The following is a 16,129-nucleotide window of genomic DNA, read 5'->3' as shown; positions in this document are numbered from 1 at the left end:
TTTCTACTCTCCTCTTTCACTTTCATCAAGAGGCTTTCGAGTTCCTCTTCACTTTCTGCCATAAGAGTGGTGTCATCTACGTATCTGAGGTTATTGATATTTCTCCGGGCAATCTTGATTCCAGCTTGTGTTTCTTCCAGCCCAGTGTTTCTCATGATGTACTCTATATATAAGTTAAATAAGCAGGGTGACAATATACAGCCTTGGTGTACTGCTTTTCCTATCTGGAACCAGTCTGTTGTTCCATGTCCAGTTCGAACTGTTGCTTCCTGACCTGCATACAAGTTTCTCAAGAGGCAGGTCAGGTGGTCTGGTATTCCCATCTCTTTCAGAATGTTCCACAGTTGATTGTAATCCACACAGTCAAAGGCTTTGACATAGTCAATAAAGCTGAAATAGCTGTATTTCTGGAACTCTCTTGCTTTTTCCATGATCCAGCAGATGTTGGCAATTTGATCTCTGGTTCCTCTGCCTTTTCTAAAACCAGCTTGAACATCTGGAAATTCACGGTTCACATATTGCTGAAGCCTGGCTTGGACAATTTTGATCATGATTTTACTAGCATGTGAGATGAATGCAATTGTGTGGCAGTTTGAGCATCCTTTGGCATTGCCTTTCTTTGGGATTGGAATGAAAACTGACCTTTTCCTGTCCTGTGGCCACTGATGAGTTTTCCAAATTTGCTGGCATATTGATTGCAGCACTTTCATAGCATCATCTTTCAGGATTTGAAATAGCTCAACTGGAAATCCATCACCTCCTTTAGCTTTGTTTACAGTGATGCTTTCTAAGGCACACTTGACTTCACATTCCAAGATGTCTGGCTCTAGGTGAGTGATCACACTATAGCGATTATCTTGGTCGTGAAGATCTTTTTTGTACAGTTCTTCTGTGTATTCTGGCCACCTCTTCTTAATATCTTCTGCTTCTGTTAGGTCCATACCGTTTCTGTCCTTTATCGAGCCCATCTTTGCATGAAATGTTCCCTTGGTATCTCTAATTTTCTTGAAGAGATCTCTATTCTTTCCTATTCTGTTGTTTTCCTCTATTTCTTTGCACTGATCGCTGAGGAAGGCTTTCTTATCTGTCCTTGCTATTCTTTGGAACTCTGCATTCAGATGCTTATATCTTTCCTTTTCTCCTTTGCTTTTCGCTTCTCTTCTTTCCACAGCTATTTTTAAGGCTTCCCTGGACAGCCATTTTGCTTTTTTGCCTTCCTTTTCCATGGGGATGGTCTTGATCCCTGTCTTCTGTACAATGTCAGGAACCTCCGTCCATAGTTCTTCAGGCACTCTATCTATCAGATCTAGTCCCTTAAATCTATTTCTCACTTCCACTGTATAATCATAAGGGATTTGATTTAGGTGACAGATTAATCACATATAAATTAACAAAATAAATGCAAAAGTACAATATGTCCATGAATCTTTATAGATGCATTACTAATTATAGCTGAAAACTGAGAATAATTCAAATGACTGTCAATGGTAGGATGGACACATAAATCATAGAATAACGTATATTCATGAAGGGCTTCCCAGATGTCTCAGTGGGTAAAGAATCTGCTTGTAATGCAGGAAATGCAGGCAGACACAGGTTCAATCCGGTGGTTGGGAAGATCCTCTGGAGGAGGGTATGGCAACCCATTCCAGTATTCTTGCCTGGAGAATCCCAAGGACCGATGAGCCTGGTGGGCAACAGTCCATGAAGTCACAAAGATCGGACACAACTGAACAGATGGAACACACATAGTAATGAAAATAAAAGAGCAACATAGTCTCCTGCAGCAACATAATGCCCGAGGAAAGAAGGAAAACATGTAAAAGAATACATACTGGATGATTTCATGTGGATAAGTATCCAACACATGCAAAAGAAAAGCTACTGTTAAAAGTTAAGTTAGTGATTATGTCTTGAGATGACTGATTAAGAAGCATTCAAAGGTTTCTAAGTTACTGCCAATATTCTAATAATTGATCTGGGGAAGGATAAATCAATGTGCTATACACTTAAATTATGTGTGGTTTTGTTAATGTCTATTATGATACACAATTAAAATAAATTTTAGGTGCATATAACAAAAGAATATGTCCTTGTCTAGGAAATCTGAGAACATTGCAGTGAAGAAGTTACATCTCAACTGAGAGTTGATGAAATTATGATCATTTTTGCACGTGTGCTCAATTGTGTCTAACTCTATGACTCCATGGGCTGTAGCCTGCCAGGCTCCTCTGTCCATAGAATTTTCCAGGCAAGAATAGGGAGTGGGTTGTCGTTTTCTTCCTCCAGAGGCTCTTGCCCACCGATGTCTCCTGTGACTTCTGCATTGACAGGCAAATTCTTTATCATTGAGCCACCTGGGAAGCCTGCCTGTTTTTAGGTGACATTTATTTGAGCTGGCCCCATTATCTTCTATTATTATTATCTTCTATTAGTCTTTCAACCTGGGCTTGCCACACCTGTTCCCCTGCTGTTACTTAACAAGCCAAACACGCTTCTGCCTTAGGTTTTGTATGATTATTTCTTCTGCATGGAGTACTCTTTCCCCAGATACTGGTATGGATAACTCTTACATCTCTTTCAATCCTTGCTCAAATACTTTCTCCTTAAAGAGACCTAACTTGATCATCTTATATAGAATTGTATTTCATGCACCCAACTCTGCAACTTTTTGCCCTCTGAGTTTTACCATTTTCTACATACAACAAATTATTATAATATAGTTATTTCTTATATTTATATTTAATGTCCCAACAATAATGTCCAATGTCTGCATTTAGGTTTGAGGCTCTAGAAAAACAGAAAGTTTGGGAAATCCCTGGTGGTTGAATGGTTAGGAATCCACTCTTTCACTGCTGAGGGCCCAGGTTCAATTCCTGGTCAGGGAACTAAGATTCCATTGGCCACATGATGCAGCCAAAAGAGAAAAGTAAAATAAAAATTCTGTCCTTTTTTTGTTCACCTGAAATGGTACCTTATATATAATAATTATTGTGTGTGTATATAAAATATATATTATAAATATGACAAATATTTCAATTAATTCTTCTAGGTTCTATCATGTGTTTTTCATGTATTCACTCACTGAAATCACCCAAGAATTCCCTGAGGTATGTACTCTCCTATTCATTACAAAATTGACATTTAGAGGTTAAACATGTACAATATCACAGACCTAATAAGTGGTATAACCAATATTTGACTTCAATCATTTGGCTCCTGATTTAGGAGATTAGAACTTATTACACTATAACAAATAATAATTGAAAAAGGAAAAGGGGAAAGTATTTCAAGCAGAGAAAAATATATAATATATATAGCATTTAGTTTATACTTAAATGTTTGTGGAAAGGACCAGGACAAGCTTTAGAATATACCAGTGAATAAAGCAAGTTGCAGAAGATTACACACAATAAGATACCATTTTAAAGAAGTATTTTAAGAAGGTGAAGTAATGAACATCTTTTGGAGAGGTGAAGACATTTTTAGAAAAAGTCATGAAAATGACGAACAGAGGTTAGTAGATTGTCTCTGGTAGGGAGAAACAGGGATTACTTAGGGAGAAGTTTCAAGAAGGGAAAAACATATGGCAAATACTCTATTTCCTAAGTTTGATGGTGAGTTCACAGGTGTTGATTTTATTACTACACTTCACAATTTAATCTATGGTACATATATTTTTTGTTTAAAATACTGTATAGCAAAAGTAAATACATCTACAATTTCAATAAAACAAATGAAAATAGATGACAGAACAATTAAAGAAAGGTCAAGGTGGAAAGTACAATACTTCAGTTCAGAGTTTTTATAAACCAATCTTTTATAAGTGATTACCAACCATTTCCACAAATAATAGGCAATTATTTAGAATTTGAATTTATTTTATTATTTCTATGCCTGAGTAAGGTTGCAAAGTTGTAAATTAAGAAAGCAAATGTATCAAATTAGATGGACTGAGATTTCTGAGTCAGGACTAGTAAATTGTCATTCAGAATCCAAGTTTCGTGTAAGAGCGAAGGCACACCCAGATACTTTCTGTATGACCTTCTTGTGATCCAGTCCTTCATTTTCCACCTCTTAAATTCTTACCTCTCTTTTTTGTAACAATCTTTTCAACAATTTTAAATTGAAATTTCTGAGATTCTGTATGTCATTTAACTTGATTTGTTTCTGCATTCCTTTCATAAAACTGAGCTCATCAACTGTTATCCCACAGCCTTTTTATTGACAAATGTCTTCAGTGAAATCATAATATTTCGGAGCTTCATGCATTATGTTAGAACAGAGTTGTGCATTTGTTTAGCATTACTTCTAACCATTCAATATTACAGTAATCCAAGCCTATGCCCCAACCAGTAACGCTGAAGAAGCCAAAGTTGAATGGTTCCATGAAGTCCTACAAGACATTTTAGAACTAACACCCAAAAAAGATGTCCTTTTCATTATAGGGGACTGGAATGCAAAAGTAGGAAGTCAAGAAACACCTGGAATAACAGGCAAATATGGTCTTGGAGCATGGAATGAAGCAGGGCAAAGGCAAATAGAGTTTTGCCAAGAGAACGCACTGGTCATAGCGAACACCCTCTTCCAACAACACAAGAGAAGACTCTACACATGGACATCACCAGATAGTCAACACCGAAATCAGACTGATTACATTCTTTGCAGCCAAAGATGGAGAAGCTCTATACGGTTTGCAAAAACAAGACCAGGAGCTGACTGTGGCTCAGATCATGAACTCCTTATTGACAAATTCAGCCTTAAATTGAAGAAAGTAGGGAAATCCATTAGACCATTCAGATATGACCTCAATCAAATCCCTTATGATTATACAGTGGAAGTGAGAAATAGATTTAAGGGACTAGATATGACAGAGTGCCTGATGAACTATGGATGGAGGTTCCTGACATTGTACAGGAGACAGGAATCAAGACCATCCCCATGGAAAAGAAAGGCAAAAAAGCAAAATGGCTGTCCAGGGAAACCTTACAAATAGCTGTGGAAAGAAGAGAAGCGAAAAGCAAAGGAGAAAAGGAAAGATATAAGCATCTGAATGCAGAGTTCCAAAGAATAGCAAGGATAGATAAGAAAGCCTTCCTCAGCAATCAGTGCAAAGAAATAGAGGAAAACAACAGAATAGGAAAGACTAGAGATCTCTTCAAGAAAATTGGAGATACTAAGGGAACATTTCAGGCAAAGATGGGCTCGATAGAGGACAGAAATGGTATGGATCTAACAGAAGCAGAAGATATCAAGAAGAGGTGGCCAGAATACACAGAAGAACTGTACAAAAAAGATCTTCACGACCAAGATAATCGCTATAGTGTGATCACTCACCTAGAGCCAGACACTTGGAATGTGAAGTCAAGTGTGCCTTAGAAAGCATCACTATGAACAAAGCTAGTGGAGGTGATGGATTTCCAGTTGAGCTATTTCAAATCCTGAAAGATGATGCTATGAAAGTGCTACACTCAATATGTCAGCAAATTTGGAAAACTCATCAGTAGCCACAGGACTGGAAAAGGTCAGTTTTCATTCCAATCCCAAAGAAAGGCAATGCCAAAGGATGCTCAAACTGCCACACAATTGCATTCATCTCACATGCTCGAAATTCTCCAAGCCTGGTTTCAGCAATACATGAACCGTGAATTTCCAGATGTTCAAGCTGGTTTTAGAAAAGGCAGAGGAACCAGAGATCAAATTGCCAACATCCACTGGATCATGGAAAAAGCAAGAGAGTTCCAGAAATACAACTATTTCAGCTTTATTGACTATGCCAAAGCCTTTGACTGTGTGGATCACAAGAAACTGTGGAAAATTCTGAAAGAGATAGGAATACCAGACCACCTGACCTGCCTCTTGAGAAACCTATATGCAGGTCAGGAAGCAACAGTTCGAACTGGACATGGAACAACAGACTGGTTCCAAATAGGAAAAGGAGTACGTCAAGGTTGTATATTGTCACCCTGCTTTTTTATCTTATATGCAGAGTACATCATGAGAAACGCTGGGCTGGAAAAAGCCCAAGTTGGAATCAAGATTGCTGGGAGATATATCAATAACCTAAGATATGCAGATGATACCATCCTTATGGCAGATAGTGAAGAGGAACTAAAAAGCCTCTTGATGAAAGTGAAAGAAGAGAGTGAAAAAGTTGGCTTAAAGCTCAACATTCAGAAAACTAAAATCATGGCATCTGGTTCCATCACTTCATGGGAATTAGATGGGGAAACAGTGTCAGACTTTATTTGTTTTGGCTCCAAAATCACTGTGGATGCTGATTGCAGCCATGAAATTAAAAGACGCTTAATCCTTGGAAGGAAAGTTATGACCAACCTAGTTCAGTTCAGTCGCTCAGTCGTGTCCGACTCTCCATGACCCCATGAATCACAGCATGCCAGGCCTCCCTGTCCATCACCAACTCCCGGAGTTCACTCAAACTCATGTCCATCGAGCTGGTGATGCCATCCAGCCATCTCATTCTCTGTTGTCCCCGTCTCCTCCCACCCCCAATCCCTCCTAGCATCAGACTCTTTTCCACTGAGTCAACTCGTCACATGAGGTGGCCAAAGTATTGGAGTTTCAGCTTTAGCATCAGTCCTTCCAATGAACACCCAGGATTGATCTCCTTTAGAATGGACTGGTTGGATCTCCTTGCAGTCCAAGGGACTCGGAACAGTCTTCTCAAGCACCACAGTTCAAAAGCATCAATTCTTTGGCTACCAACCTAGATAGCATATTAAAAAGCAGAGACATTACTTTGCAACAAGTTCCTTCTAGTCAAGGCTATGGTTTTTCCAGTGGTCATGTATGGATGTGAGAGTTAGACTGCGAACAAAGCTGAACACCGAAGAATTGATGCTTTTGAACTGTGATGTTGGAGAAGACTCTTGAGAGTCCCTTGGACTGCAAGGAGACCCAACCAGTCCATTCTAAAGGAGATCAGTCCTGGATTTTCATTGGAAGGACTGATGCTGAAGCTGAAACTCCAATACTTTGGCCACCTCATGCGAAAAGTTGATTCACTGGAAAAGACTCTGATGCTGGGAGGGGTTGGGGGCAAGAGGAGAACGGGACGACAGAAAATGAGATGGCCGGATGGCATCACCGACTTGATGGGCATGAGTTTGAGTGAACTCCGGGAGTTTGTGATGGACAGGGCGGTGTGGCGTGCTGTGAATCACGGGGTCGCAAAGAGTCAGACACGACTGAGCAACTGAACTAAACTGAACTGATATTGGGAATAAGTTCCATGATCATTATGATAATTTGTGATTGTTAAGTGTCAAGATAACTTGTCAAAATAAAAATAAACATTCGAAAACTAACATATAACTAATAGGTTTGACAGTTACATGTTAGTTTTAAAATGTTAAATTGGAACTATTAGATTGATAATAGATATGTGGTTTTATCTATAAAATAAAACATAACTCATTCAGTGTAATGAAAAATTTTCTGGGAATATTGTTCATTATCTTTGGTTTATAAGAGTTTTTCGAGTGCTAGTTCAGTGTGTACAACTTTCCAGCCTGACAATGTATCTGTTTTAGAGAATCAGATATATTTTCTTGGCAAGTGATATTATAATTAAAGGTTACTAGTATATTTAATTTTCTAAGCTTATGAATGGAATTGATTAGGAATACTGTACCTCTTTTATTTATAAGGCGATTGGAATTAGTCAAAGAACAAATTATCTTTTTTATTTTATATATGTATATATATATAATTACCAAATTAAAATGAATAAATTTAGAAGGTTGAGTTAATAGAGTTAAAATATGTTCTTGATTTATAAATTTATTTTGGAATTTCAATTCAAGTCTTCTTCAGAAAATTTCAATTAATAACACTACAAAAATGATTGCTTTTCCCACTGAATCATATATTCTTAGAAATATTAGTTTGGTAACTGGAACTCAAACTTACTCATGCATGACCCACATATGTCTTTTATTTGGTGCATTTTAGCATCCGAGAGGTGCTGAAATTTCTATATAATAATCTTTGGACTGATATTGTGTGGAAAATGGAAGACAAGTTACTTAAAAGTTCAGAATTTCCTTTGAGAGGGATGACACAGTCATTATTAATATTTCTAGTGCTAATGTTGAAGCTGAAACTCCAATACTTTGGCCACCAGATGGGAAGAGCTGACTCATTTGAAAAGACCCTGATTCTGGGAAAGATTGAGGCAGGAGGAGAATGGGACAACAGAGGATGAGATGGTTGATGGCATCACTGACTCAATGGACATGAGTTTGGGTAAACTCCGGGAGTTGGTGATGGACAGGGTGGCCTGATGTGGTTCAGTTCATGGGGTCATAAAGAATTGGACAAGACTGAGCGACTGAACTGAACTAAACTGTAGAGCTGAACTCATGGGAGTAAGCACTTTGACCAGTTAAATCAATGATGCCATTTTGGTATTGTGAATTGCCCTTTGACCTACTAGCATACAACATGAAATTAGTTATAACTTTCTATTAAACCTACTACTTAATAAGTAAATATTTTCAGTATACAATAAAGAATTATTAGACTAGTTAAAAGAATTAATTAACTCAATAACATTTATGCAAAATATTACTTTCTTAGAATTTTAGGTGAAATGCCAAATTCCTTTCCTCACCTTCATTTTTCATTCAACTAGGAACAATCTGAAATCATGAATTACTATGCAAACTTAGACTTTAAACTTCAAATTTTTTTGCAGTTTGGTTTCTTAAATTTCTGTCATAACCATTCTCATTTGAGACACACTAAAACAAAACAACAGAAATGTGTTGTGTTAAATGCTTGGGATAGAAAATAAATCTCCTCAAGAAAGGACAGCAACTCATAATAGAATACAGGTAAGAGCTATTTCATTTTAATTAACAAATATTGTTTACCTGTGAGCCTGTGGAGTAGCGCCCGGGAGTTCGAGAACCAGATGTTTTCCCTGAGCCGATGGAGCTCTCTGTACTTTTGCCACTACAGCAATGTGTTCGCAGGCATTTCCCATACTCTTTTCGTACCTAGTCAAAAACATTAATTTCTATTAGCAAGGAATTCATTTCAGTTAGAAATATAAAATGTGTTTTATTTTCAGATAATTAAAAAAATTTTGCCCTTCAGATATAAATAAGAAAGTCTGTTCAGAATATATTTTATATGTTTTTTATAATATAAAATAATATCTATACTGTCAAGATTGAAATTTGTATAACTGGACTTTTTAAAACACATAAACACACATATGCCCAATCACTCCATAATGATATAATCTCTTAGTTGAAAAAACAAAAACTTAAGATTCTGCTATACTATTTTTAGTTTCATAGATCTGATATAAAAGTATTCCTATTGGTGCAGCTATTATTTAGGCAGAGGTCTAGCCAGGAAGTTAGAGAGAAGAGAAAATGGAAATAGGTGAGAGAGAAAGAGGAAATAGAATATTTAAAGACAGAGCAGAGAAAAAGAATGTGTTGCACTAAGCATTTTAAAATAATTTATATTTCTTTGAAATTTATTTCTCTTAAAAGAGGCAAATTGTAAATTTGAGAATATAAAATTCAAAATATTTAAAATTTATTCCCTCAAAATGGTGGTGGTTTAGTCACTAAGTCATCTCCAACTCTTACAACCCCACGGACTATAGCCTGCCAGTCTCCTCTGTCAATGGAATTTTCCAGGCAAGAATTCTGGAATGGGTTGCCATTTCCATCTCCAGGGAATCTTCCCAACCCAGGAATTGAACTGGGTCTCCTGCATTGCAGACAGAGTCTTTACCAACTGAACTATGAGGGAAGACCTTCATCAAAATAGTTCTATTAAATAATTACAGAGAAATATGATTGCTTTCCTAACAATTCTGGGGGAAATCAACTTAATCAAACAAGACTTACAAAGATAAACAGAAATTGTTTTAAATCATATCTCCACTAGTGACATCAAGAAAAATAAATGCCAATTACTTGTTTATCCATTAAAACTCATTATAGGATAACTTACAGGTTTTACATTCACAAATTTTATATTATGAAATAATATTGTATATATATTATCTTTAGCATTTCATTGGTTTCACATGAGTTCATAGTTTCCAGAATTTGTGACAATGCAAGATTATTTGAAACAAACATAAAAACATGCTTTCCTGAGAAATGTTATTTAGAAAAATGAGTGTGTATGATACATTGAAGTTAGTATTTGAAATTAAACATTATCTCAATATATTACAGTTCATTCCATCTATAATATGGCAAAATCAGAAACTGACTATATTCAGATTTGTTTGAAGAACTCACGTTCACTAAATTATGTGACAGGAACAATTATACAAAGTCATGTGAATCAAAGCATGGAGAAGGAGTGCCTGATAGAAGTAGAGAGGGACCAAGAAAGGCTTCCCAGAGAAGAAGACTTCTGAAATAATCTTCATATGTATACCTATGGCTGATTCAATTGAGGTTTGAAAGAAATCAACAAAATTCTGTAAGCAATTATCCTTCAATTAAAATATAAAGTAATATATATATATATATGTGTCGGAATTTGTTGGTTTAGTGAATTAAGTTGAAAGATAGGATAGATAAGAGAAAAAAGGTGCTCAGTGTGAGCAGAACAAAGAGGCATGATGTGCTAATCTTTGAAGCCTTTCATTGGTTATGTCAAAATTACATATTTTAATATATTTAAATTATATTGTTTCTAACCATGTTTTTTATGCTATTTATCATTAATTAGAAATCATCATTTTTATTCACTATTTACAAGCTGATTCATATTTTGTTTTTTAAAATAAGTCTGTGACCGCTTCTGTGTGTGTGTGTGTGTGTGTGTGTGTGTGTGTTGAAGATACGCGTGAAGGTGAGATGGGAGGGTGAGATGAAGAAGCTTCTCCATCTTAAACATTCTTTGCTAGGTACTATGCTAGGCTCCTCCCTCAAAATGAATCTGGGAAATAATTATTACTGACATTTTGCAAATAAGAACGCTAAAAAGATTAAGTAATGAAAGTAAACTGAAAGACAAAAAGGTTAAGTGATATGCATTATGTGAAAATATCCAAATCTAATGGGTGCTCTATGATCAGAAAGCTCTCACTAAGATGCCACATTTCTAATACTGATATAACCAACATAAGGCATTATATATTATTAAAGTAATCTATTAGATTATCTCATTCTTTGTCTCTGGAGAAAATGAGGACAAATATTTAATTAGAATTTGAGGAAGCTTAAAATAATCTCCACCCATAGTGAAGCATTATCAATTACAATTTAGTAATTTGTATTCAATATATGAAATATCTTCTAGAGCCTAAATTTTCACCATAACCTATATCCTATTTTGTTTTTCCTAATGAACTCAAAAAGTGATGCTTTTCTCCTTAGAAGAAGAAGTGTTTTTTAGTGAAGTGATTTAAATCTAAACAAACATTTTGAGGAGAGAGGGACTATTAGAGAGAGAAGAAGAAAGGGAACCACTTCCATTTCTGTTACTTACAAAGGGAGCAATATTGTATAAGCAGGAATTCACCATGAACATTTACCAAAAAAGGTTAAACGTTCTGAACTGATGATATAAATAACCAGTAAATAAAGCTATCTATTGATACCTAGTCCCACATTTAGCTATATTACTTACTGAATCATTACAGACTTTATTTTTATATGATTAGATCTGAAGTGGTGAGCATGTATGTTAAAAAGAAAAAAGCAAAAATAACATGCACCACCTCCATGAGAGGTATCTCTTCAGATTATAATATAATTTATTTTACAGTTTAGTCATTTTCATATTCTAGTCCACTATTTCACATAATACAACATCTTATCCCAATCAGATATTGCATGTGATTATTCAACATGAGGTTGTTCTAAAATATATAAAGATGGGAAAGAAAATATACCTACCCAAAGAATACTTCTTTCATACTCTCTGATTAGAAATAAAATAATTATGAAACTTTCTGAGATGTTTCACATAATTGAGTTAACAACAAAGAAAACATGACAACCTTAATGACAAAGTAGAGATGCTGGTGACACAATCATATAACCTGCACTCTAGAAAATGACTGACAATTCAAAGTTTATTTTTTTTTTGTTAATGAATTGAATCAATCAACAAATAATCCTATAAAACAAATGATCACAAAAATGGAATATTTTACATTCCTCTACTCAAATATGAGTAACTACATAAGATGAGCATATTATTGAAATCAGTCAGATGGCTTAAGAAAAACCTCCTACAAGAAATAAGACTGTTAAAATGTCCATAAGAACCAAAGTTGTCCATAGGTTCAATGCAGTTTCTATAAAAGTTCCAATATTTTTCACAGATACAGAAAAAGATATCCTTTAATGTGTACAGAACCACCAAAGACTCCAAACAGCCAAAGCAATCCTGAGAAAAAGGAACAAATACGGAGGCATCACATTGCAGACTGCATACCATACCACAAAACTATAGTAATCACAACAGTATGGTATTGGAAAAATAGATCAATAGACAAAAGATCAGACTCTGAAGTGAAAGTCACTCAGTCTTGCCTGACTCTATGTGACCCCATGGACTATACAGTCCATGGATTCACCAGGCCAGAATACTAGAGTGGGTAGCCTTTCCCTTTTCCAGGGGATCTTCCCAACACAGGGATCAAGCCCAGGTCTCCTGCATTGCAGGCAAATTCTTTACCAGCTGACCCACAGTGCAAGCCCCATGGAAAAGATTGTGAGCCCATAAATAAACCCTTGTCTATACCTGGTCATAGTAAAAACATTCTCTTTCAACACACAAGAGATGACTCTACACATGGACTTCACCAGATGGTCAATACCAAAATCAAATTGATTATATTATTTGTAGCCAAAGTTAGAGAGTCTATATACAGCGACGAGTTGACTCACTGGAAAAGACTCTGATGCTGGGAAAGGTTGGGGGCAGGAGGAGAAGGGGAAGACAGAGAATGAGATGGCTGGATGGCATCACCGACTCTGTGGACATGAGTTTGAGTGAACTCCGGGAGTTGGTGATGGATAGGGAGGCCTGGCGTGCTGTGATTCATGGGGTCGCGGAGAGTCGGACACGACTGAGCGACTGGACTGAACTGAACTGAACTGAACTGATACAGTCAGCAAAAACAAGACCGGGAGCTGACTGTGGCCTAGATCATGAACTCCTTATTGCCAAATTCAGACTTATATTGAAGGAAGTAGGAAAACTAGACCATTCAGGTTTGACTTAAATTGAAACAGTGAAAGACTTTATTTTTTGGAGGTCTCCCAAATCACTGCAGATAGTGACTGCAGCCATGAAATTAAAAGATGCTTGTTCCTTGGAAGAAAAGCTATGACAAACCTAGTATTAAAAAGCAGAGACATTGTTGAGAAAGGTCCATCTAGTCAAAGCTATGATTTTCCAGTAGTTATGTACAGATGTGAGAGTTGGACTATAAAGAAAGTTGAGTGCCACAGAATTAATGCTTTTGAGATGTGGTATTGTGGAAGACTCTTGAGAGTCCCTTGGACTGCCAGGAGTTCCAACCAGTGAATCCCAAGGGAAATCATTCCTAAATATTCATTGGGAGGACTGATGCTGAAGCTGAAATCCTTTGGCCACCAAATAGTTTGGCCACCTGATATGAAGAACTGACTCCTTGGAAAAGACCCTGATTCTGGGAAAGATTTAAGGTCAGAAGAGAATTGGGCAACAGAGGATGAGATGGTTGGATGGCATCACCAACAAGACGGACATGCATTTGGGCAAGCTTGAGAGCTGGTGACGGACAGGGAAGCCTGAGGTGCTACGGTCGCAAAGATCGGACACGACTGAACAACTGAACTGGACTGATATGGTCAACTCATATCTGATAAGAAAGCTATGAATAAATAATGGGGAAAATACAATCTCTTAATAAATGGCATTAGGAAAAATGGATAACCACACGTAGATGAATGAAACTGAACTTCACTATCTTATACCATACACAACATCTAATTTGCAAACTCTTTGTTGCTGTGTGTGAGACCTAGTTCCCTGACTCGGGATCAAACAGGGCCCCCTGCATTGGGAGTGCTGAGTCTTGGCCACTGGACCACCAGGGAATTCCCAGGCCTGGAAGTTATTAAATCAGTCAATCAATTTTTTTTACAAATTTAAGACACCTGTGGAGAGGAATTGGAGAAGGAAATGGCAACCCACTCCAGTGTTCTTGCCTGGAGAATCCCAGGGACGGGGGAGCCTGGTGGGCTTCCGTCTATGGGGTCACACAGAGTCGGACACGACTGAAGTGACTTAGCAGCAGCAGCAGTGGAGAGGAAAAAATGATGGCACCCCAGAGCTAGAGCAAGTAGAGGGATACGCCAAAGATGGCACCCCTGGTGCCCTCACTGGAGGGCATCCAAAAGCTCTTGGAAGTATGTGTTAAGTTAGACACCTGCCCCTTAGGCTGTTTCTGCTTATACATAAGTAAATGAACTTCTTTTCTCATGAATTCTGGTTGCATGAGCAGCTGCAAATGTGCTGGACATGAGGTGGGTTCCAATACACTAGAAGCCATCTATGGACTAGGGGAGAGGACTACACCTCACCAAATGTTTGTCACGGGCTTCCCTGGTGGCTCAGACAGTAAAGAATCTGCCTGTAATGTGGGAGACCCAGGTTCAATCCCTGGATTGGGAAGATCCTCTGGAGGAAGAAATGGCAACCTACTTTTTAGTATTCTTGCCTGCAGAATTCCATGAACAGAGAAGCCTGGTGAGTTACAACCCATGGGATTGCAAAGAGTTGGACACGACTCTGTGACTAACACACATACATAGAAAGAACAATCAACAAAAGAAAAACTAATAAGCTGTACTATATCAAACAAAAAAGCTGCTGCACAGCAAAAGAAACAACAGAGTTGAATGGCTATCTACAAATGGAAGAAAATATTTGCCAATCATATATCTTATAAGTAGTTTACACCAATAATATACAAAGCACTCATACAACTCAAAAGTAGCCCCCCCCAAACAATCCAACTAAAAAATGGACAAAAGAAATGAATAGATATTTTTTCTAAGACATACAAATGGCTAGCATGAAAAGATGTTCAACATAACTAATTAGAAAAATGAAAATCAAAATCACAATTAGATATCACTTCACATATGTTAGAATGGTTATCATGAAGAAGACAAGAGATAAGAATTGGTGCTTCTCTGGTATCTCAGGGGTAAATAATCTGCCTGCAATGCAGGAGACACAGGAGACATATGTTCCATCCCTGGGTAAGGAAGATCCTCTGCAGAAGGAAATGGCAACCCACTCCAGTATTTTTGCCTGGGAAATTTCACGGATAGAAGAGCTTGGTTGGCTATAGCCCATAGGGTTGCAAAGAGTCGGACATGAGTTAGAGACTAAAGCACAATAAGAATTGGTGAGAATATGGAGGAAAGAAAGCTATTGTGCCCTTTTGGTGGGAATATAAATAAATACAGCTGTTATGGAAAGCAATATGAAGGTTCCTCACAAAATTGAAAATAGAACTACAATATGATTCAGCAATCCCACTTCTGGGCTTATATCCCAAGAAAACAAAATCAGGATCTTAAAGAGATATCTGCACACCCATATTCACTGAAGCAAAGAGTTGGACACGACTGAGCGACTGAATTGAACTGAACTGATTCACTGAAGCTCTATTCAGAACAGCCAAGATATGGAAGTAACCAAACTGTCCATCAGTGAATGAATGAATCAAGAAGAAAACTGTAATGAGTCACAAAATTGAGCTTGATGACATGTATTTTTTTAAAAATCCACCTCTGTTAAATATGTTCAGTACACTAAAAACCATAATTTGTTTTTGGATTCTGAGGTTTGGTATCTCTACCTGGATATCAAAACAGTGACGTGTAATTTGGACATAATAAAATATAATTGGGAACACTCTAATAGGTACTGGCTAATGAAAATAATCCCAATCAAAATAATTCATGCATAAAGCACAAAAATCTTTTATGTTCTATAGAAAATTTCAATACTCATATCGAAACTTAAAATTTCCAGCTAATACAGAAAATAATTGGCAAATCCAGTTTATTTTATTTGAAAATGTTAGTATAACTACCTATGACAGCCCAAA

At 36.9% G+C, this 16,129-nt stretch overlaps 1 protein-coding gene across 1 annotated transcript in view; it reads right to left on the bottom strand.

Annotated features, from left to right (window-relative positions):
- ADGRL3 (adhesion G protein-coupled receptor L3) overlaps window positions 1-16,129 on the bottom strand; it is a 984,355-nt gene that overhangs the window by 31,132 nt on the left and 937,094 nt on the right. The window contains exon 23 of the mRNA XM_088836367.1: window positions 8,898-9,023. Within this exon, the coding sequence (XP_088692493.1) occupies window positions 8,898-9,023 (126 nt within the window). The remainder of the gene's footprint in view (window positions 1-8,897; window positions 9,024-16,129) is intronic.

Source organism: Moschus berezovskii, chromosome 5 (genome assembly GCF_049115385.1).
Source record: "Moschus berezovskii isolate FMDL1 chromosome 5, NW_MosBer_1.0, whole genome shotgun sequence".
NCBI lineage: Eukaryota > Metazoa > Chordata > Mammalia > Artiodactyla > Moschidae > Moschus > Moschus berezovskii.
Note: the sequence above shows the minus strand (reverse complement) of the source record. Positions and strands in the feature narration are given on the sequence as shown.